Source organism: Nycticebus coucang, chromosome 2 (genome assembly GCF_027406575.1).
Source record: "Nycticebus coucang isolate mNycCou1 chromosome 2, mNycCou1.pri, whole genome shotgun sequence".
NCBI lineage: Eukaryota > Metazoa > Chordata > Mammalia > Primates > Lorisidae > Nycticebus > Nycticebus coucang.
Window position 1 is genome coordinate 117,447,886 of NC_069781.1, and position 22,409 is coordinate 117,470,294.

General features: G+C 54.2%; 2 protein-coding genes across 6 annotated transcripts; one reads left to right on the forward strand and one right to left on the reverse strand.

Annotated features, from left to right (window-relative positions):
- Nucleotides 1-3,729: 3,729 nt before the first annotated feature.
- REEP6 (receptor accessory protein 6) lies at nucleotides 3,730-10,937 on the reverse strand. Of its 4 annotated transcripts, none has more exons than XM_053581274.1 (6): nucleotides 10,570-10,937; nucleotides 6,258-6,351; nucleotides 6,038-6,176; nucleotides 5,574-5,742; nucleotides 4,296-4,369; nucleotides 3,730-3,885 (listed from the first exon to the last, which is right to left on the reverse strand). In XM_053581274.1, the coding sequence occupies exons 1-6, from the start codon at nucleotides 10,920-10,922 to the stop codon at nucleotides 3,863-3,865; spliced, it is 852 nt and encodes a 283-aa protein (XP_053437249.1). In that variant the 5' UTR covers nucleotides 10,923-10,937; the 3' UTR covers nucleotides 3,730-3,862. The 4 variants fall into 4 exon arrangements, with proteins under 4 accessions (XP_053437249.1, XP_053437252.1, XP_053437250.1 ...); XM_053581277.1 differs by having other exon boundaries at nucleotides 3,746-3,885; nucleotides 5,574-5,672; XM_053581275.1 differs by lacking the exon at nucleotides 3,730-3,885 and having other exon boundaries at nucleotides 4,198-4,369; nucleotides 5,574-5,672.
- A 55-nt stretch (nucleotides 10,938-10,992) lies between these two features.
- Nucleotides 10,993-20,642, forward strand: PCSK4 (proprotein convertase subtilisin/kexin type 4). 2 transcript variants are annotated; one of them, XM_053581272.1, is made up of 15 exons: nucleotides 10,993-11,872; nucleotides 12,169-12,273; nucleotides 14,473-14,565; nucleotides 14,643-14,771; nucleotides 14,863-14,939; nucleotides 15,033-15,121; nucleotides 15,388-15,560; nucleotides 15,648-15,860; nucleotides 17,982-18,082; nucleotides 18,163-18,266; nucleotides 18,335-18,452; nucleotides 18,628-18,807; nucleotides 19,025-19,149; nucleotides 19,607-19,680; nucleotides 19,853-20,642. In XM_053581272.1, exons 1-15 carry the CDS (start codon nucleotides 11,429-11,431, stop codon nucleotides 19,937-19,939), a joined length of 2,112 nt encoding a protein of 703 aa, XP_053437247.1. In that variant the 5' UTR covers nucleotides 10,993-11,428; the 3' UTR covers nucleotides 19,940-20,642. The 2 variants fall into 2 exon arrangements, with proteins under 2 accessions (XP_053437247.1, XP_053437248.1); XM_053581273.1 differs by having other exon boundaries at nucleotides 10,994-11,872; nucleotides 19,607-19,729.
- The last annotated feature ends 1,767 nt before the right edge of the window (nucleotides 20,643-22,409 follow it).

Below are 22,409 nucleotides of genomic sequence, written 5' to 3' on the forward strand. Positions count from 1 at the left end.
GAAAGACTGTAATTAAGTCAGGGATCTTGAGATGAGATCATCCTGCAATTAGGTTGGACCCTAAATCCAATGACAAATGTCCTTATAAGAGACTGACAGAGGAGATGGCTCTGTGAACATGGCGGCAGAGACTAGAACAATGTGGCCACAAAACAATGATATCTGGAGCCCCCAGGAGCTAGAAGAAGCAGGAAAGATCCTCCCCTGGAGCGTCCCAAGGAATTGTGGCCCTGCTGACACCTTGATCTCAGGCTTCTGGCCTCCAGAGCTACAAACAGATAAATTCATATACATATATAATTTATTATTAAAAAATATATAAATTGATATATATTTTATTTATTTTTTCCGGGGCTGGGTTTGAACCCACCACCTCTGGCATATGGGGCCAGTGCCCTACTCCTTTGAGCCACAGGCACCCAAATTCATATTGTTTTAAAACTATACCACCACCAGTTTGTGGTCATTTGTCATGGCAGGTGTGGGAACTTCAAACACTCCTCAGTCCCCTGCAACCTCTGATGGGCATATGAGTGCTCCAGGGAAACAAACCCTCTGCCCATCAAAGGCTGGTTCTGGAGTGTTCCTAGAAGCTTTAGTCACAATAGCCAAAAACTGGAACCAACTCAAATGTACATTAACATGGAATGGGTTGGAGAAGTTGTGGTATATCCACAGAATGAATTCTATGCACCAACAAAGAAAGATGAAGGCCTGATAGTCCATGGAATTCCATGACAGATCTCAGAGATGTGTATGCATGAGTCAGACATGAGGGAGGACAGAACTTATGTGAAGTTCAAGGACAAAGCTGAAAACCAATTAGTGGTGGTGGGAGATGTCAGGATGGGGCTCACCTTGCAGGTGGGCAGTGCTGGAGAGAGGGCTGGTCCTAAGTAGCTGGTGATACTTCTCTGTATGCTTAAATTTAAAACAAATCTGGGCTTGGCACCTGTAGCACAGTAGTTACGGCGCCAGCCACATACACCCAGGCTAGCAGGATCGAACCTGTCCTGGGCCAGCTAAACAACAATGACAATTGCAACAAAACAAAACAAAAAATAGCAGGGCATTGTGATGGGAGCCTGTAGTCTCAGCTACTCAGGAGGCTGAGGCAAGAGAATTGCTTAAGCCCAAGAGTTTGAAGTTGCTATGAGCTGTGATGCCATAGTACTCTACCGAGGGTGACATAATGGGACTGTGTCTCAAAAAAAAAACAAAACCAAACCAAGTCTGAAGGGGCTAAAGGCCACTATTTTGCTGCCCTCTCTGATGGTGAGGGCTAGGGGCAGAGCAATCCTGGGACCTTCATCTCCACCCCCCAACAAAAGGGCCATGCCCAGAGCTTAACCTTTAACAGACTCTGAAAACCACAGGGCGTGGTGGGGGCTAATTAATGATTACCCTCAATCCCTCTCTCTTGATAAATCCTGCATCCCAAGGAGAAGCCAAAGTCCTCTCCAAAGACTCTGGGTACCTACCTAGTCTAGTGCCCAAGACTTTCCCCTACTCTGCTCCAGCCACATGGGCCCCCTTCTGTTCTGCCAATATACCAGGCATGGTCCTACTCCTAGGGCCTTTGCATGGTCTATTCCTTTCTCCAAGATACCCATGTGGCTCCCTCCCTCACATCTTCAGGTCTTTGCTCACACATCACTTCTGCTGAAGGCCTCCTGTGACCTTGACCTTGTCACCCCCAACCTCCAGCTCCCTTCCCTGCTACATTTCCCTACATTGTTCATCTCCCTCTGACAACCATGTGTTGTACATTTATCCTGTTATTACTCCCCCAAATCCTCAAGGGCAGGGGTTTTCATCTCTCTAGTCCATTGCTGTCCCACTGGCTCCTGGAATAGGGCCTGGCACACAGCAGGTGCTCAATAATTGTCAAGGGATTGAATGAATGAATTGGCCCCACCTCTCTACTCCTCCCTTATTTGAGTATGATGTGAGGCCATTGTGTTGGTGGCTGCTCACAGCTGTCCATTATTCTGGAAAACTGTCTCTGGTGAGTGGGACCACCAGATCCATAGTGGCTCCACTACACTGGGGAGAGTCAATTTTCCAGTGATGCATTTGGGCAGAAGTCAAAAGTGTCTCATGGCCTGTCGCCTGTAGCTCAAGCGGCTAAGGCGCCAGCCACATACACCAGAGCTGGCAGGTTCGAATCCGACCCAGGCCTGCCAAACAACAATGACAACTACAACCAAAAAATAGCTGGGTGTCGTGGCGGGCATCTGTGGTCCCAACTACTTGGGAGGCTGAGGCAGGAGAATCGCTTAAGCCCAGGAACTGGAGGTTGCTGTGAGCTGTGATGCCATGGCACTCTACCCAGGGCAACAGCTTGAGGCTCTGTCTCACACAAAAAAAAGTGTCTCCAGACAAGGGCCAATGACACCTTCAGGACAAATCTCTCCTGTTTGGAAACCACTAAGTTACAGCCCTATGAGCCCATGTAACATTTGGATTTGTGGTTTACCCTACTAAGCCTGTCCTTGTCTTTCCACCAGAAATTGTGACCAATGGAGAAGCAGAGCTTGGGTGGAAGGGGCAGACTGTATGTAATGCACAGGTCTGGGTTACATCATACCCAAGCTGTGACTCTGAGGCCTCCCAGTGGCTCCCTGATCCAGAGACATCTTGGGATGCCAAGAGATGCCTCCTGGGGAGTTGCAGTTTACACCGCCATCCTCTCCAATGACAGACAGGTATGAGGGTGCCAGGGTGCAGCCCATACTCTGGGTGTCTCTGCAACCATGTCTTTGCACAGCACCACTCTGTCCACAGCTTCCTCAGGTTCTGGCACCAGGGATCCCAACTCCCAACTTGAACATAGGGGATTCTATATATTTTTATACAATGTTAGGCTTGATTTGCTAGGTTTTGTTTGTTTGTTTTTTTGTTTTTTGTTTTTTCTTCTGTACCCATGAAACAGGCTTCCTTTTTTGATCTGTCTTGGCTTGTTTTTATTATCAGAGCCCTGGCTAGAAAGAAAGGGGGGTGGGGTGGGGAAGAACAAGAAAAGAAAGAGAAAAAAGAAAAGAAAGAAAAGAGGAAAAAAGCATGATGGACAAGGTGTCTCACCCCTGTAATCCTAGCACTTTGGGAGGCTGAGGCAGGCAGATGCCCAGGAGTTCAAGACCAGTCTAGGAAATCTATCGAGACCCCATCCCTAAAAATCTTTAAAATTTGCTGGGCATGGCGGCATGTACCTATAGTCCCAGCTACTTCAAAGGCTGAGGCAGGCGGATCACATGTGGCCAGGAGTTTGAGGCTGTAGTGAGCTATGATGATGCCACAGCACTCCAGCCTTGATGACAGAGCAAGACCCTGTCATTCATAAATAAACAAACAAACAAATAAATGTGCATTCATCCAAACAGGCCTGACAACTTGTTGAGGAGGGAAGGAAGAAAGCAACATGATTATAGACTAGCATTTCCAAGGTTTGCATCCACTCTGGCCCACTTGGCCAGACCTAGAGTGGGAAAAGTTACTGCTCTGGGCCTGTTTCCTCATCTGTAAAGTGGGACCCATCCCTATCTATGCCTGAGCAAATGGACAGTGATGGCACAGCCCCTTGCCCAGGGTACCAAGCACACACACGATGTGCAAGTTTAGTCCGGATGAGCTTTATTGGGCCCTCTCCTAGTAAGCCAGGTGTTTCAGGTGCCAGCAGTGCTGCAGGTTGTGCTCATGACGGGGCCAGCTATAGGTGATCTCGGTGGTGGACTCCGAGATGTATTCCAGAGAGGTCTCTGAGTGGCAGGGGACCAACTCAGGCACAGATGAACTGTAGGTAGGCTTCTTAGAGCTCTGCTTCTCATGCTGTCTGCTGGTCTTCGGGGTGGTGTCCCCTGGCTCACGGGGGGCCTTGGTGGGGGGCTGTATGAGGGTTTTTTTGCCACTGGGAGATTGGACGAGGGGTGGCACCAGGCTGGGGGTGGCATTGGGATGCTGCGCAGTTTCTAAGGATTGGTGGGCCAGCTGGAAGGGACCCCGGGAAGTGACAGAGGGCTGGATGTTCTGCTTGGGCTGGCGGGAGCTGCCTCGAGCCCGACGCTGGACCTGGGCCTTGCTGGGCAGCTGATAGCCACTAGAAGAGCCAGAGGTCAGCTGGCCCTGGAACCCAGAGCTGGGGTTGGTCGAGGAATGGGACTGGGAGCTGCCCGAGGTGGTATTTAATGGGGACCCTGTGGTCTTTTCAGCACCCGAGGGGCTGGTGGGAGGCTCTGCTGGGGAATCCATGGAGGACTCTGTGGAGGACTGGGGTCTTGATGTGCTCCCCTTCTCACCGGTCGGGAGGTCCTGGGATGAGCCTGGGGATGTCTTCACTTGTCCTTCTGCAGTGGGGTCAGGCCGGCCTTGACTGCAGAGAGAAGGCAGGGGTGAGGCAGGGGCTCTATCAGGCTGCTGGGGACAGAGACTAATCCTGCTGGTGAGAGCTGGAGTTGGCCCAAGGAGCCAGATGGCCATCTTCGAAGACAGAGACCAGCACACACAGGCATCCACACTCACCTATAGGCAGACACATAGTCACACACACACTCACAGGCAGACATATGCACACATAAGCACATGCACACGTATGCATGCTCATGCACAGGTGGACATGTACACACATGTACTCTCACATACATGTGCACACATACAGTCTTACACTCACAGTAGACAGATGCACATGTGCACACATTCACATGCACACACACATTTACACATACTCACACCCGTGCAACAGATGCGCACATGCACACTCACTTGTACCTGCACACTCACTTGTACCTGCACACACCAGCACATATACACACATACTCTCATACTTACCCCCAGGGAGATACATGCACACACACATTCAAATGCACTTGCACACCCTCATGCTCTCACCCACAGGTGTAGAAACGCACATGTGCACACTCACATGTACACACACACATATATACACTCTCATCTCATACTCACCCATAGGCGGACAGATGCACATGCACACACATACACACAACTCTCACACTCACTCACAGGCAGACAGATACACATGCACATTTACATATCCATGCACACACTTACATATGCACCCTCACCCCCAGGCAGACAAATGCACACATGCATATGCACATACACAAACATTGCACACACATATGCATATGTTCACCCATGAACAGAGGCACACAAGCACATAGAGCACCGCATGCACACACATGCATGAACCACAGGAGAGAATATGCACACTCATGCACACACTCACATGCATACATGTACATATGAGCACACACTCATACACACACATAGCCCCTACCTTCCCCCTGGTCAGCTTCAAGGAGAGCGGAGGGCCTGGCCACAGCCGCTGGGGTGACATGAGCCCGGCTGCGGGCTAGGGCCTGCAGGACTGTTTCCCGAGAGCATGGGAGAAAGAGGTGGACAGTGAGAGAGGCAGCTGAGATGACAGAGAGTGGTCAAAGGCATAAGGGGAGGAAGGGTGGAGGTGAGTGGCAAAGTGTACTGGGAGATGGGACAGACAGACAGGCTGAGACCCAGGAGAGAGAGATAGCCAGGCACAGCACCCTGTGAGCACACACCGTCCCTGGTTATTCCCGCTGCTGCGTCCAAGGCTCGCCCGCTGAGGTTGCTCACGACGCTGTCCACGGCCATGTGATGCTTTAGAAACAGTGGTCGCACTACGCGGTGATACAGCATGAGGGCCCCGTTCCAGGGCCCGGGTGTCATGCAGAACAACAGGAAGGCGCACTGTGGGACAGGTCACGCTCAGCCCCCACCCATCTCAGCATCCCTGGAGGGGAGGAGGGCCACACTGCCCTACCAGACACCCATCCTGGGCAGGAACTGGATCTCCGCCACCAGATACCTCTTTGGGTGGACCCTCCACCCTCAGACATCCTATCGGGGTGGGCATGAATCTACACCATTAGACAACCTCCAGGCAGAGCCTGTTTCCCCAAGAAAGGGTCTGAGTGTCTTCTCCCAAGAATGACCCCGAGTCTTATATGTTCCAGGGCTGTCCCCGCTTTGCACAAGTGCCCACCTTGCCCACGTAGTAGAAAGGGAACCAGAACAGGAGTAGATCGCTGAAAAACTCGACAAGCCCGAACAGGGCGTACACGACCCAGTAAGTGAGCCACATGGTGTCGTCTTCTTTGCTCGGGCTTTCGATTGCTTTGATGCTGTGGGAAGGTGCAGTAGGTTCAGGGCAGCCCCTCCACCCTGATCTCCACCCCCATATGGGTGACCAGTCAGGCACTCACGAAGCATAGGCGGGGTATACAAATCCGATGACATTGCACAGTAGGGAAGCCCCGTAGCCAAAGAGAAGATAAAGGCTTAGCAGAGTGATGGCTCCTGCAGAGAGAAGTGGGGGTGAGCTGGGGTTTGGGCACCACCCCTCCATGCCCCAGTGGTAATGTGACCCTAAGCCCTGTGACTTGGTCCATCTTCTCCACAGAGCTGAGAGCTCCCCTCAGACAGGCAGGGAGCTCAGCTCTGAGTCACTGCTCAGCAGTGGTATGAGCATAGAGTAGCTACCTAGTGAATATTTGTTGAGTGAATACATGATTATCTGCAATTAGAACTGCCTCATTCCAGGTCCGTTGGGAGGCTCTGAGAATAAGAGGCCCATGTTTGAATACAGTGTTGGGAGAAAAAACTAAAAGTGGGGTGGCGCCTGTGGCTCAATGAGTGGGGCGCCGGCCCCATATACCGAGGGTGGCGGGTTCAGACCCAGCCCCGGCCGAACTGCAACAAAAAAATAAAAAATAAAAAATAAAAGTGAAGCTGTGATGTTGTTAATACTGGATTCCTGACCAGCTGAGAAAGGCCACAGTGTTTTTCTCTGTAGGGTTTCTCCACCTTGACATTGCTGATGTTTGGGCTTCAGCCATTATTGCCTTTTTTTGGTGGTGGGGGGATGTCCTGGGCACTGCAGGGTGCTAAGCAGCATCCTTGGCCTCCACCCACTCTGTGTGTGGAGCACCCCCAGTCATGGCAATTACAAATGTCCCCAGACATAGCCAAATAACCCTGGGGAAGCAGTATTGATCCTTTTGAGAACCTCTATCTTGGGGCGGCGCCTGTGGCTCAGTGAGTAGGGCTCTGGCCCCATATACCGAGGGTGGCGGGTTCAAACCGGCCCCAGACAAACTGCAACAAAAAATAGCTGGGCGTTCTGGTGGGAACCTGTAGTCCCAGCTACTCAGGAGACTGAGGCCGGAGAATCACCTAAGCCCAAGAGCTGGAGGTTGCTGTGAGCTGTAAGGCCAAGGCACTCTACCAAGGGTGATAAAGTGATACTCTGTGTCTCTACAAAAAAAAAAAAAATGGGGCAATGCCTGTGGCACAAAGGGGTAGGGTGCTGGCCCCATATGCCAGAGGTGGTGGGTTCAAACCCAGCCCTGGCCAAAAAACGCAAAAAAAAAAAAAACAAACCTCTATCTTAGCAGGAGACTGTGAACACCTCCCTCCATCTCCCAGCCCTAGGAGGGCCTTTTACTCTACTCCTAGCAGGCTGAGCAAGGCTCTTTCTGTATGGAGCCTCATTTTCCCCATCATTAAATGGGGTTAGCAATGAACCCTACTTCCTATGGTTGCTCCTCCTTTCTACACATTTATGGAGCACTTTCTGGCCACTACCACATACTCCCAGCAGTGAGGGTTTAGATGGAAAGGTGTGCGTGGGTGTGACCAGCAGTTGAGCCACAATCCTAAATCTGATTCTGAAAAGAATAACCACCACTGGCTCTGCGCCTGTAGCTCAGTGGCTAGGGTGCCAGCCACATACACTAGAGCTGGCAGGTTTGAACCTGGCCCAGGACTGCCAAACAACAATGACAACTGCAACAACAACAACAACAAAAATAGCCAGGCGGTGTGGTGGGCACCTATAGTCCCAGCTACTTGGGAGGCTGAGGTAAGAGAATCGCTTAAGCCCAAAAGTTAGAGTTTGCTGTGAGCTATGATGCCACAGCACTCTACAGAGGGTGACATTGTGAGACTCTGTCAAAAAAAAAAAAAGAATGGGCAGTGCCTGTGGCTCAAAAGGGTAGGGCGACGGCCCCATATGCTGGAGGTGGCGGGTTCAAGCCCAGCCCCGGCCAAAAACTGCAAAAAAAAAAAAGAAGTATTTCTGGGGTGACACCTGTGGCTCAGTGGGTAAGGCGCCAGCCCCATATACCGAGGGTAGTGGGTTCAAACCCAGTCCCGGCCAAATCGCAACAACAACAAAAATAGCCGGGCATCATGGCGGGCGCCTGTAATCCCAGCTACTCAGGAGGCTGAGGCAAGAGAATCGCCTAAGCCCAAGGATTTGGAGGTCTCTGTGAGCTGTGACAGACACCACGGCTCTCTACCGAGGATTAATAAGTGAAACTCTGTCTCAAGAAAAAAATAAAATAGGGCGGCGCCTGTGGCTCAGTGAGTAGGGCGCCGGCCCCATATGCCGAGGGTGGCGGGTTCAAACCCAGCCCCGGCCAAACTGCAACAACAACAACAAAAAATAGCTAGGCGTTGTGGCGGGCGCCTGTAGTCCCCGCTGCTCGGGAGGCTGAAGCAAGAGAATCGCGTAAGCCCAAGAGTTAGAGGTTGCTGTGAGCCGTGTGACGCCACGGCACTCTACCCGAGGGCAGTACAGTGAGACTCTGTGTCTACAAAAAAAAAAAAATAATAATAACCACCACTGTTGCATTTATTAAGTGCCAACTGTGTGCTGGGCTGTGTTTCCCCTGCCTTATCTCATTTAGCATCCGGAACTAGGGGAGGTGGGAGGACTCCCAAAGGTCACACTGGGGACCTCAGGGCTCCAGAGAGCCTGGAGAGCCTCCTTGCTTTTCTGGGGGCTGTTATCTGTAGAAAGAGAGATAGAAGCTGCCACTTCTGTACCAAAGGGCAGAGGCCCAAAGCACCCACACCCTTACTGCTACCTGCATTAAGCTTTATCCTCAAGTGCCTAAGGTCAGGAGGGGGAGGGCCCCAGCTGGCCCTAGGAGTCTGGTGACTTCCTTGAGATTTTCTCATCCATTCCCCAGGGGCATGGGATTTGGCTATGGGTGGACAGGTGTGGTCCAAGAGGACTCACATTGGGAGAAGAGGAGGATAAGGGTATGTCCCCTCTTTCCCTTCTACTTGGGGAGGAGGCGCTCTCCTGGGGGATCCCTGCCCTAAATCCCTTTTTCTGTAGTCTCAGCAACGAAAGGATGACCTTGGACTTTAGGACTATGGGAGGGGGTGCAGTCCCAGAGATCAGCCCCAGATAGGATTTGGATGGGGGGTGGGGATGGCAGGGGGGAAGTGCTTCAGACAGGCTAGCCCCTGCCTGCCTGTGCCTCAGTTTCCTCCCCGGTGACACAGCCTCTCAGGCTATAACCACACTCCCCTCCTCCCTTGTGCTCTGTAATCTAAATTCTCCACTCACTGCCATCAGGGACATGGAGATCCAGGGCAGAGGTTAAGGGGCCTGCTCCTAGGGACAGGCATAGCCTGGGTAGGCCTGCCCTGATGGCCTGCACATGGCCTAAGCACCTAGAGGCCTCTGGGGTATGGACGCATATTTCAGACTTTCAGCTGCCTGGCATGGGAATCCCCCAGCAGGTGGGAAAATGAGGGGATAACTGGACTCCCAGAATGTGACCACTCTCAAAAATCATAGCACTGCTCTCCACCAGATCCCAGGGTCCAAACAAAGTGTCTTTGTGTTTCATTGGGGGAGGGGGACTTCCTAGAAAAGAAGGCACAGCCAGTAGGCCTCTGGACATCACAGGAAGAGGAAGGGAGTCATTTGAGGGGCGCTTGCTATATGCTGACGGGATACATTTTGAGACAGGGGAAAGGGCCACCCAACATCTTCAAGGAGAAAACAGGGAGAACTGGAAAGGAGTTGAAATTGGGGTGTTTGTACCCCACTCCATGGGCCCTAGCCCAACCACCACACACCCCAATGCAGTTCTCTAACCATCTATCTCCAACTCAACAAATATTTACCTGGTACAAAGCCACTGATCCTGGGGAAGGGCAGAGGGCAGGCCAAGAGGCCAGTCTCAGGTAGGGAAATAAGATAGGGCCTGGACAGCCCTTTGAGAGAATCCCTAACCCTCCTGGCCTCAAGACTCCCCTTGGAAAAGCAGGTGATCTACTCTGGCTGTTGGGCTGGGATCCAGGCGGGAAGGGGGACGATGAGATGGGCTGGCCACCAACTGCCCTGCCACCCCTTCTCCCCCAGGGCTTCTGGGCAACTGGAAGAACAGGACTTAGGCCTGGCGGGCACCCAGGGCTCCGAGGGAGGGGACAGAGGTCGGCAAGATACCGAGGCTGGAATGCGGGTGCTTCAGGGGCAGGGAGAGGGGATGGCCCTGGCCCAAGGTCGCGCGGCGGGGATAGGGGAGAGGCCGCAAGCAGATCCCGAGGTTCCCGTCCAAGACGCCCTCCCTGGGATCGAAGTCTCCCGGTAGGGCAATGGGGCGCGCCGGACCTTGCAGCTGCGCCCAGCAGAAGGGGCGCGGGTCCGAGAGCCTGTGTCCAGGGTCTCAGTGTACCAGTCGTTGAAATGGGCGAGAGCCCCAGACGGTTCACCTGCTGCCAGGTACCGCTTCTCGACCCCGGTCTTGGCTTCCAGCGCCCCTAGCGCATCGGTGACCAAGTTCCTCTGTTCCAGAAAGCGCTCGAAACGCTGGCGCAGGCCGTCCATGACACCGGCGGGCCGGGGGCTGGCAGCTGGAGTTCGCCTGCTGCCCTGCGCACCGGCCCCGCCGCGCGCGTGCCGCCTTCCCCCAGCGGGAGCAGCCCGGCTCCGCGCTGGGGCTGGAGTCAGCCCCGGGACGGGTGTCTGCCTCCGAGCCGGGCTCCGCCCCCGGTCCCCCGCTCCGGCCAATGGGAGGGCAGGGCGGACAAAGGAGGTGGGGCCTGCCCCGTCTCCCCCGCCGCATTGCCCTCTGGCGGGCCCCGGCCGCCGAGGCAGCCAAAGGGCCAGGAGAGGGCGGGGCCCGGAGGCCGAGGGTGCCGATTGGTTAAGCCGGAGAGGGACGTAGCTTATTGGAGGGGCGGCGTCAGGGCTGGGGATTATTGGCTGCCTTGTTAAGGGGGGAGTGTAGCTGGGGTGGTAGAGAAGAGAAGACCGAGAACAGAGCTGATGGGAGGGGCCGGCGAAAGGCCAGAGTTGATTGGAGAAACGGGAAAACAGTCATTGGAAAGACCAGAGGAGGGGCGGGGCAAATCATAAAGGAATCTGAGGTGCGGCGTGGACAGGGCGGAGCTTATAGGAGGAGGCGGGACTTACTCAGGAACAATTCTGGTTGGACCTCAAAGAAGGAGGATCTGATTTTCGCAGGGTGTGTGTGTAAAGAAGTGGGAGGGGCCAAACCTTTATTTGGGGGTCCGTCATAGCAACAGCGAACCCTCTTCTCTGGGTCAGAAGATTTCTGTCCTTGTACAAATGGGAAGACTGAGACTCCAGAGAGCGTGGGTCTGCAGAAGACTGGTGCGGACGTGTGTCCTTCCCCTCAACATCTGGTGGATCTTCACGCCCCTCTTAGGAGGGGGGAGTATCCGCAATGCCCCCCGGGAATTGAAGGTTTCTGGGTTGCTATGGCGCCAGGGGCGGGGCGGGCGCTTGGGTCCACTCGGCGGTTTGGTCGGGGGGAGGGGCTCTTGGAGGCCCCGCCCCGCCCCCGCCCCCGCCGGCATGCGGCCCGCCCCGACTGAGCTCTGGCTGCGCCTGGCCCTGGCCCTGTGCCTGGCCCTTGTGGGCCCCCTGGCTGCGCGGGCGGCCTCGGCCCGGGCCCCTATCTATGTCAGCAGCTGGGCCGTGCGGGTGTCCCAGGGTTCCCAGGATGCGGAGCGCCTGGCACGCAAATTCGGCTTCGTCAACCTAGGGCAGGTGGGTGGGACCCGCATGGACGGGAAGTGGGGAGGGCTGGACGACCCCCAGACTTCGACCGATGGCAGGGAGTCCCTAAGGCCCACTAAATATCACAAAACCTCAGCCCACACCCCTGCCTCGGTCAGCCTCGGCTTTTTGGACTCCCACAGGGAACGTAAAGCCTCCACCAGGGCTCCTGGTGGGCGGAAGTGGCTGATTCTTGTGATTGGGGACAAGGCTAGTCCTTGTCCCCATGGGGGACTCCGTCGAGGCAGCCACATCCCAGAGCTGCGGCCCCTTCCCCTCCCTCCCAGATCTTCCCTGACGGACAGTACTACCACCTGCGGCACCGGGGTGTGGTCCAACAGTCCCTGACCCCACATTGGGGCCACCGACTGCGCCTGAGGAAAGATCCCAAGGTGAGCCTGGCCTTGAGGCTGCCCCCTCGGGGTCTCTGTCCGCTTCTGGGGTCTGCTAGTCACCTTCAGTTATTCTTGTCATGAATGGCTTTGTGGCCTTGGGGGCGTCACCTGCTCTCTGCTCTCTCCCTAATCCTAACCTTATCTCTATCCCACCCCAACATCTATCCAGTGAGAACCCAGATGGGGAAGACCTGAGAAAAGCACAGCACCTACACAAGAGGCGTCTCTTACCACTCCTACTCATTCCTCTAGCACAGTGGCTCTCAACCTTCCTAATGCCACAAAGTATTTTCATTGTTACAAAGGGCTCGCTAGCACACCCTGAAAAATGAAGGGCCCCAGGTACTGGAGTAGGGAGGGACAGATGAAGTTTTGTCTTCCCTATCCAGTTCATAGGATGGAGGGAAGGAAACTGGCTCATTTTACAACACAGGAATAAAGTCACCCAATGAATTTGTTGCTATCATGGGTGACTCAGTTTCCAGATGCTCAAAGAGGTGCCTGGACCAGGCCACCATTAAGAAAAGGTCTTGGGGCTCGGTGTCCATAGCCCAGTGGTTAGGGCGCCGACCATACACCGAGGCTGGCGGGTTCAAACCTGGCCCAGACCAGCTAAAATCAACAATGACAACTGCAACAACAACAACAAAAAAAATAGCCAGGCATTGTGGTAGGCACCTGTAGTCCCAGCTACGTGGGAGACTGAGGCAGGAGAATCATTAAGCCCAAGAGTTTGAGGTTGCCGTGAGCTGTGACACCACAACACTCTACCAAGGGCGACATAGTGAAACTTTGTCTCAAAAAATTTCCCAGGTTTCCAAGCTGGGAAATTGAGACTGAGTGTGGCAAGCTCTAGGGAGCCATAAAGGAGTATGGGATGGGCTGCAGGGCCATCTGCTGGGAGACATAGAGAACTGGCCAGTTTGTGATGCGGTTTGCAAGAGGGAGGCCAAGGCTTGCAGATGGATCAGAGAGTGGAACAGAAAGAGAGAGAGTCAGGGTTAGCTCTCAAGTGGGGGGATGTGAGCTGGTGTGGGGAGTGGGAGACCAAAAAGGTAAGAAGGAATCAGGCAGGCTGGGCATCCATAGCCCAGTGGTTAGGGCGCCCCCCCATCTCTGAAATAATAGCCAGTAGCTGGGTGTTGTGGCGGGCGCCTGTAGTCCTTAACTACTTGGGAGGCTGATGCAAGAGGATCACTTGAGCCCAAGTGTTGGAGGTTGCTGTGAGCTGTGACACCACGGCACTCTACTGAGGGCGACAGCATGAGACTCTGTCTCTAAAAAAATAAAAATAAAAATAAAAAGCAGCTCAGCACCCATAGCTCAGTGAGTAGGGTGCTGGCCACATACAATACACCCAGGCTGGCAGGTTTGAGCCCAGCTTGGGCCTGCTAAACAAGGACAACTGCAACCAAAAAATACCTGGGTGTTGTGGCGGGTGCCTGTAGTCCTAGCTACTTGGGAGGCTGAGGCAAGAGAATCGCTTAAGCCCAAGAGTTTGAGGTTGTGAGCTGTGATGCCATGGCACCAAGGGTGACACAGTGAGACTCTGTCTAAAAAAAAAGAAAACGGTGAGAGGATGGGCAGGAGTCTGAGGAAGCAGCCAAGGCAGAAAGAACAGCACCTGCAAAGGTCCTGGTGTGGAAATGACTGCAAGAGCTCTGAGAACATAAAGTGGTCACTCCAATTGTGCAGTAGGGAGGTGGTGGGGCTGGACAAGCAAAGCCACAGGAGGGTTTCAGGAAAGAGCAATGCTATTGTGTTACTGACAGTAGGTTGTAGAGAGATGGGGACAGCTGCAGGACCAGGGAGGAGTCAGGAATGGCTATCCAGTGGTGTCCTAGACTGGGGAGGAGGAACTAGAGGAAATTGTCCAGTTTAGGGAGTGATGCAGGAGAGAAGCAGACAAAAGGACAGAGAACAGGAGGGATAGCGTAGGGTTGTGATCCAAGGACCCCAGTCATGCTGGGCAGAGGTCCTACATCTGTGAACTTGAGGATGGGTTGTCTGAGAGCCCCAGCCCCCTCTGACTGAAGATGGAGCCCTAGACATGTGGGAACCCCAGAGAGCAGCTCCAGAAAACACAGGGTCTCCTAGCAGGGACCCATATGGAGGCCCACAGTTCTCCACCTCCTTCCTGCACCCCAAGGAGCCCAAGAGACAGCAGTGGACAGGCCAGCTGCATGCCCTCCACAGGTGCAGTGGTTCGAGCAGCAGACACTGCAGCGGCGGGTAAAGCGTTCCTTGGTGGTGCCCACAGACCCCTGGTTCTCCAAGCAGTGGTACATGGTGAGCAGCCAAGCCAGAATGGGTGGGGTGGGGATGGCTGCAGCCCTCCTGACCCTGGGCCCCCCTGCCTTGCGTAGAACAACAGGGTGCAGCCGGACCTGAACATCCTGCAGGTCTGGAACCAGGGGCTGTCCGGCCAGGGCATCGTGGTCTCCGTGCTGGATGATGGCATCGAGAAGGACCACCCAGACCTCTGGGCCAATTATGTAAGCTGTCTCTTAGGGCTGCCCCATGTCCTAAGGTGGCCCCTATTCTCAGGACACTGCCCACCCTCCTGATGTCCCCACCTGCCCCCAGGATCCCCTGGCCAGCTATGACTTTAATGACTACGACCCGGATCCCCAGCCCCGCTACACGCCCAGTGATGAGAATCGGTGAGCCTGGAATCCCACAGTGCCTGGGGGTGGCCCCGGGTTTCCTGCAAGAAGTCACGGGCTATGATGGTGCCCTCTTGGCCCTGGCACCAGGCATGGGACCCGCTGTGCTGGGGAGGTGGCAGCTATTGCAAACAATGGCTTCTGCGGTGCAGGTGTTGCCTTCAACGCGCGAATCGGAGGTACCTATGATCTCCCAGAGGCTCCACCTGGGAACCAGGCTAGGAGCATAATGCCAGGGAGAGTGGGGCAAGCAGTCTTGGGAAAGAAGACTCCCATGCCCATCTCTTCACTGCTGGGAAGTGTCAGGGCCCAGCCTCAATGGGGGAACTGAGCCCATGGGGAAGGTCTCACACCCACAGGGCAGAGGGAGCACTGGGGCAGGGCAGCAGGAATGGGGCCTGCAGGGAGTGCTGAGGCGAGGGCAGAGGCCCGGCCACCCATGCAGGTGTGCGCATGCTGGATGGCACCATCACTGACATCATTGAGGCACAGTCACTAAGTCTGCAGCCCCAGCACATCCACATCTATAGTGCCAGTTGGGGCCCTGAGGATGATGGCCGCACAGTGGATGGCCCTGGCATCCTTACCCGTGAGGCCTTCCGGCATGGTGTGACCAAGGTGAGCAGGAACCCGAGCAATAGAGTGAGACCCTGTCCTGCCTGGAGCCAGCCCAACGCCACCCTCCCCACCCCTTTCCACCCATAGGGTCGTGGCGGACTGGGCACACTCTTCGTCTGGGCATCAGGCAATGGTGGCCTCTACTATGACAACTGCAACTGTGATGGCTACACCAACAGCATCCATACGCTGTCTGTGGGCAGCACCACCCAGCAGGGCCGTGTGCCCTGGTACAGTGAGGCCTGTGCCTCCACTCTCACCACCACCTATAGCAGTGGTATCGTGACCGACCCCCAGATTGTGAGTGACACCCGCCACCTGCCCCACTACCCCTGATAGGTCTCCCCATTCTAACTCCTGTCTCCTAGTGACTTCTCAACACCTTCCCAAAGCTGCTTTGATTTATTTACTTTTTAAAATTTCATTAGATTTAGGGAGTTGAAGTGTTTCTTGTTAGTTACATGGATGAATTGTATAATGCTGATGTCAGGAGTCAGGACTCTTAGTGCAACTGTCACCAGAATAGTGTCCATTGTCCTCGATTGGTAATTTTTAATCACTCACCCCACTCCTCCACAAAAAGTCACTTTGAAAACCCAAATCCAATCCAATCAGCCCAATCAGAGCCCACTTCTGGCTTCCCATGGCTCTTGGATGACACTAAGCCCTGTGCCTGGGCCACTGCTATGTCCTGTCTTACCCCATTGCTAGAACTTCCACCAGGCCCCTCATGCCTCATGGCCTCCATGGAGACCCTTCCCTCTTCCTGAATGTTTCCCACCTTCTTCCCTGCTGACTTTTTCTTCAGACCTCCACTCAAGGGCTGCTGCCTCCAGGAAATCCTCCCAGACCAGCCCCCCACCCAATACATGTGTCCTCAATAACACTTCTCTAACACAAGGTTCCCTGAAGCTAGAATAGGATGGTTGGGGGCTGAACACAGCAGGTACTCTCTGAACTCTAGCAAACCTGAGCACATTTCCTCCCAGTGCTCAGGTGGCCCCTGGAACACAGGCATGGTCCTCGGACCAGGCCCCATTGTTGTTGCCCTATCACTGGCCACTATGTCTTCCAGGCAGGCTGTCTTCCAGGCACTTGACCCGGTAGGGGCTTTCTCTTTTCTTTTTCTTTCTTTCTTTTTTTTTTTTTCTGAGACAGAGTCTCACTTTGTCACCCTCGGTAGAGTGCTATGGCGTCACAGCTCACAGCAAACTCCAGCTCTTGGGCTTAGGTGATTCTCTTGCCTCAGCCTCCCGAGTAGCTGGGACTACAGGCACCTGCCACAACGCACAGATTGCAGTTTGGCCAGGGCTGGGTTTGAACCCACCACCCTCGGTATATGGGGCTGGCGCCCTACTCACTGAGCCACAGGCACTGCCCAGTAGGAACTTTTGGAACTCAATCTTTAGTGTTTTTTGATCTTAGTTCTTGATATTTATTGAGCTTAGTACTTACTTTTCAAACTCGTTAGTGGTACTTTTTGAGCTTAGTCCTTGCTACTTATTGAACTCAGCTCTTAGTACTTTTTGAACTAGTCCTTCGTACTTTTTTTTTTTTTTAATGTTTCTTAGAGATAGGGTTGCACCATGTCACCCAGGCTAAAGTGCAGTGGCCATTTTAATCTTCAACTCCTGGGCTAACGTGATCCTTCTGCCTTAACCTCCCAAGAAGCTGGGACTACAGACATGTGCCACCACGCCCAGCTAATTTGTAAAAATTTTTTGTAGAGGGCGGTGCCTGTGGCTCAAGGGGTAGGGCGCTGGTCCCATATGCCGGAGGTGGCGGGTTCAAACCCAGCCCCGGCCAAAAACCAAAAAAAAAAAAAAAAAAAAAAATTTTTGTAGAGAAGGGGTTTGATATGTTGCTTAGGCTAGTCTTGAACTGCTAACATCAAATGGTCCTGCTGCCTTGGTCTTCCAAGTGCTAGGATTACAGGCATACATCTGGCTAGTCCTTGGTACTTTTTGAACTTAATACTTGGTATTTTTTGAGGTTAGTTCTAGTACTTTGAATTCTATCCTTGATACTTTCTGAACTAATCCTTGGTATTTTTAATATTAGTTCTTGGTACATTTAAACAAGGATTGCATTTTCTTTTCTTTCTTTCTTTCTTTTTTTTTTTTTGAGACAGAGTCTCACTATGTTGCCCTGGGTAGAGTGCTGTAGTGTCACAGCTCACAGCAACCTCAAGTTCTTGTGCTTAAGAGATTCTCTTCCCTCAGCCTTCCAAGTAGCTAGGACTACAGGTGCCCACCATAATACCCGACTATTTTTTGGTTGGAATTGTTGTTGTTTGGCAGGCTGGGCTGGGTTCACACCACCAGCTCTGGTGTATGTGGCTGGTGCCCTAGCTGCTGAGCCAAGGATTACATTTTCACTGCACACCGGGCCCTCCTGAGGCCCACCACTCTCTGCCCTCAGGTCACCACGGACCTGCATCACCAGTGCACAGACAAGCACACGGGCACCTCAGCTTCAGCCCCGCTGGCCGCAGGCATGATTGCCCTGGCTCTGGAGGCCAAGTAGGTGATGGTGGAGGCCCTACCTGCCACCCTCACTCCCCAGGCACAGGGCCTCTATTCACCAGTCCTCACCCCCTCAGCCCGTTCCTGACATGGAGGGACATGCAGCACCTCGTGGTCCGTGCATCCAGACCAGCACAGCTCCAGGCTGAGGACTGGAGGGCCAATGGCGTGGGGCGCCAAGGTGCGGCGGACCCGGGTGGGGGCGGGGGCTCTAGGCCCACAGGCCAGTGACGGCAGCCTTCTGCACAGTGAGCCACCACTATGGCTATGGGCTGCTGGACGCTGGGCTACTGGTGGACATGGCCCGCACCTGGCTGCCCACGCAGCCCCAGAAGAAGTGTGCCATCCAGATCCTGCACAACCCCACGTGAGGGCCCCTTGCACTACCCTCATGGCTGTCATTCCCCATGGGAGGTGGATAGGCCCCAGGCCTCAGGTTACCCATGGGTGAACTGAGAGGCTGGACCCCTTGACCTCTGAGCTCCGCCAGCTGCCCATCTGTGTAGCCTGGCAGCAGGGTACTCACCACCTTGCCTCCGCAGCCCCATCCTGCCACTCATGCATGTGGGGAACAACGTGTCCGCCTGTGCTGGCAGCCGCAACTACATCCGCTCACTGGAGCATGTGCAGGTGCAGCTGTCACTGTCCTACAGCCGCCGCGGGGACCTGGAGATCTCCCTCACCAGCCCCATGGGTACCCACTCCACCCTTGTGGCCATCAGGTGTGTGGTCTCACACCCATCAGTGGTCAGTAAACACTGTCCTTCTGGGGCATCCCCGTGGGGAGGGGCTGTGCACACTCCAGATTCACATGGCAGCCTGTGCAGGTCAGAGCCCCCATGCCCCATGAAGGGGTCAGACACATATAGTGGCTCTGTGGGTCTTTTAGCTGTGCTTACAAAGCTTCCCCCCTCTCACACACCCAACTCTCTGTCCCAGACCTCTGGATGTTAGTGGTCAAGGCTACAACAACTGGATCTTCATGTCCACCCATTTCTGGGATGAGAACCCACAGGGCTTGTGGACCCTGGGCTTGGAGAACAAGGGCTACTATTTCAACACAGGTGAGGGCCAGGCCAGGCGGGGCTGGGTGGGAGTGAGGGCTCAGGTCTCCAACCCCCTCCAGAGCTCTGCAGAAGAGGTTCCTAGGGGCTTCTCAAAGATAACATGTATGCAATAGGTGTGCTGTTACTTGGGAGGAGTATGTGTCTGGTCATTGGCACATAGTAGATGTGCTGTTACCCAGGAGAAGTAGGTATCCAGTTATTGATACACAGTAGGTATCCAACCACTGGCACACAGTAGGTGTGCTGTTACCCTGGAGTAGGTGTCAAATTACTTTCACTTAGCAGGTATCTACCAATAGGCATACAGTAGGTTTTTGGTGCCAGGGACAGCCATTTGAGTCTGGTGCAGGGTGGGAGCCCTGTGGGTTGGGGTGGGGATGCCCCAGGTAGTGGCAGGATCAGGCCCCCAACAGCCTCTCCCCTCCTCCTGTGCCCATCTGTGCCCCCTGACCAGGGATGCTGTACCACTACACGCTGCTGCTCTACGGGACAGCTGAAGACATGACAGCTCGGCCCCCAGGCCCCCAGGTGACCAGCAGCCCGTGTGTGCAGCGGGACACAGAGGGGCTGTGCCAGGGTGAGTGGCCGGCGCGGCATGGCCCACTGGCTGGGAGGCGGTGGGCAGTGTGCGTGTGCAGACTGGGAGGGCAGGTGGGCAGTGGACAGCGGGCAGGGGGCTCAGGCGTCCGTCCCCGCACAGAATGCCACAGCCCCGCCTAACTCCTGGGCTGGCGCTGCCTTGCCTACTGCCCCCCGAGATACTTCAACCACACGCAGCGCACAGTGACCTCAGGCCCTGGCGCCCAGTTGGGCCGGCACTGAGGGTGTGCGCCAGCTGCCACGCCTCCTGCTACACGTGCCAAAAGCGGCTCCCTAAGCGACTGCACCACCTGTCCACCGTCCTCCATGCTTGATGAGCAGCGGGGCTCCTGCTCTGGGCCCACCGTCTCCCGCAGCCACCCTTAGCCCACCACCTCCATCTGCTCCAGCTGCTCTGCCTCAGCTGTGGTGCCGATCCTGCTGGTTGTGGCCATTGGAGGTCCCCTCCTTTTTGGCACGTCAGTGCGAAGTCAGCAGACTGCCATAGGCCTGATGTTGGGGGAGCAAGCCCTGTTACCCCCTAGAGCCAGTTGCCTGCTGGAACCATGATTCTTCAGACTTGGAGCTTGGACCTGCCCTTGCCTGGGCCCCAGCAGTCACTGTGTCCCACCCCTGCTAGACTGGCCCAGAGGGCCAAGAACCTGCCCCAGAGGGTCTGGCTGACCGGGTGGAACCTGGAAGCTGGGCCTGGCAGCTCCAGGTAGAGAAGAGAGGAGTTTCCTATGCATTTTGGGTTTGGAGTATCGGAAGGGATGGGGCAGAGGCCAGACCACGACCACCATCCCTCTCCTGCCCCAGAATCTCAGGGAAGGTGGAGGGAGAAAAACACGGTGCTATCCAGTCTCCAGCACCGTGTCTGACCTCAGAGTTTGCAAATAAAGGTTGAATACAAGGCGCCAAGTCTGAGGCCTCCTTGGGAGTTCAGAATGTCTTTAGTAACATCTACCCTGGAGGACCCAGTGGGCCACAAAGGAAGAGTCAGGTCCAGGGACAGTGGGGAAATGGTGGAAGTCCCAAGTGATGCCCACATGTTGCCGATGCCAAGTGCCCAACTCTAGGACATGGCCCATCCTGGCCCAAAGGCCTCCCACAGTTTTGTTTTCCATCCTGTCAGATAATTAACTCTTTAGCACCAAGAACTAACAAAAGCATGATCAGCAGATTACAATGTAGGTACCTGCTTCTGGGGCAGTTTATTGAGGTGCCAAGAATTATATTTCTCAGTTCTCCAAGGGCAATGGGGAGGTGGAAACCTCCTCATAGTGGAATTGTGGACTCACCCCCCCCCCAACATAGGCCTTGACTTCCCCATCCATAAAATGAGTTTTCAGCTCTCTGGAACTTCAAGTGGATCCCAAGGTGTGGGAAGTGTAAGCAAAAGGGTACCAGGGAAGGTACCAGCTATGAATGTGCAGCCTGTGCCCTCGCACACACCAGTGAGGTGGCCACATATGAGTTTTGATTTTCAGAGCTGGGAGGTGGTTTCCATGAGTAAGTGGAGGATCTGGACTCAGACTCAAAGCAGGCTGAGCTTGTGAACTTGACCATGGCAATTTATACAATCTCCAAAGGGGCAGAGCTCACTGGCACAAGAATGGAGTCCTGAGGATGGGGAAGGCAATATGCTGGCTTCTCTCACCGATCCTGGAAGCCCACGTGGCTCTTCTGCTGCCCTGGTGGTCCTGACAACAGAGAATTTACTCAGCCACCAAGCATCCCTCTCCAAGCCTTAAGGCCTTCCATGTACAAAAACATTAAGACTAGCACCTGCTTCACCAAGGCTTTTGAGCATCAAAAGAGGTGGTTTTCCGGCTTGGAAAACAGCACCCAAAGCCTGCCAGGTTGGGGCAGCCACTTTGGAAAACAGCTGAACAATTCCCCCAAACAATCAAAGTTTACCATCTGAGCCAGCAATTTCACTCCCAAGTGTAAACGCAGAAGAACTGAAAGCATGGGCAGCGCCTGTGGCTCAGCAAGTAGGGCGCCGGCCCCACATACCGAGGGTGGCGGGTTCAAACCCGGCCCCGGCCAAACTGCAAAACAAAACAATAGCCAGGCATTGTGGCAGGGGGGCCTGTAGTCCCAGCTCCTGGGGAGGCTGAGGCAAGAGAATCGCCTAAGCCCAAGAGCTTGAGATTGCTGTGAGCTGTGCCACCACGGCACTCTACCGAGGGCGACAAAGTGATACTCTGTCTCTAAAAAAAAAAAAAAAAACTGAAAGCATACACCAACACAGAAACTTATTCAAGAAATTCAGCAACACTATTCACAACAGCTAAAAAGTGGAAATAACTCAGTGTCCACCAACAGATGAATGGACAAAACCCAATGTGGTCCATCTATGGCTGGCCTGAAGGTACTGAGTTATCTCATTTGATTATTCCAATGTGGTCCATCAACACAGTGGCATTATTAGCCAGCCATGAAAAGGAACAAGGCTCTGACACAGGCTACTATGTGGATGGACCTTGAGGATAGTGCTCAGTGAGAGAAGCACGATGGACCTTGAGGATAGTACTCAGTGAGAAAAGCACACACAGAAAGACACACAGTGTGTGACTCCATTATATGAAATGTTCAGAACAGGCAGATCCACAGAGACAGGAAGCTGGGGGTGGGGTGGAGAGTGGCTGCTAATAAGAGCAGGGTTTCTTTGG

Bases quoted from the DNA above. Each gene is read 5' to 3' on its own strand.
- REEP6 (XM_053581274.1), bottom strand. From the start codon at position 10,922: ATGCGGCGGGGGAGACGGGGCAGGCCCCACCTCCTTTGTCCGCCCTGC. The intron at 6,177-6,257 runs GTGAGTGCCTGA...ACCTTCCCACAG, and splicing joins GTATACCCCGCCTATGCTTC to CATCAAAGCAATCGAAAGCC. The intron at 4,370-5,573 runs GTGTGTGCTCAC...TTCTCTCTGCAG, and splicing joins AGCGGGAATAACCAGGGACG to TCAAGGCCGGCCTGACCCCA.
- PCSK4 (XM_053581272.1), top strand. From the start codon at position 11,429: ATGGGAAGACTGAGACTCCAGAGAGCGTGGGTCTGCAGAAGACTGGTG. The intron at 18,083-18,162 runs GTAGGTGATGGT...TCACCCCCTCAG, and splicing joins GCCCTGGCTCTGGAGGCCAA to CCCGTTCCTGACATGGAGGG. The intron at 19,150-19,606 runs GTGAGGGCCAGG...CCCCCTGACCAG, and splicing joins GGGCTACTATTTCAACACAG to GGATGCTGTACCACTACACG.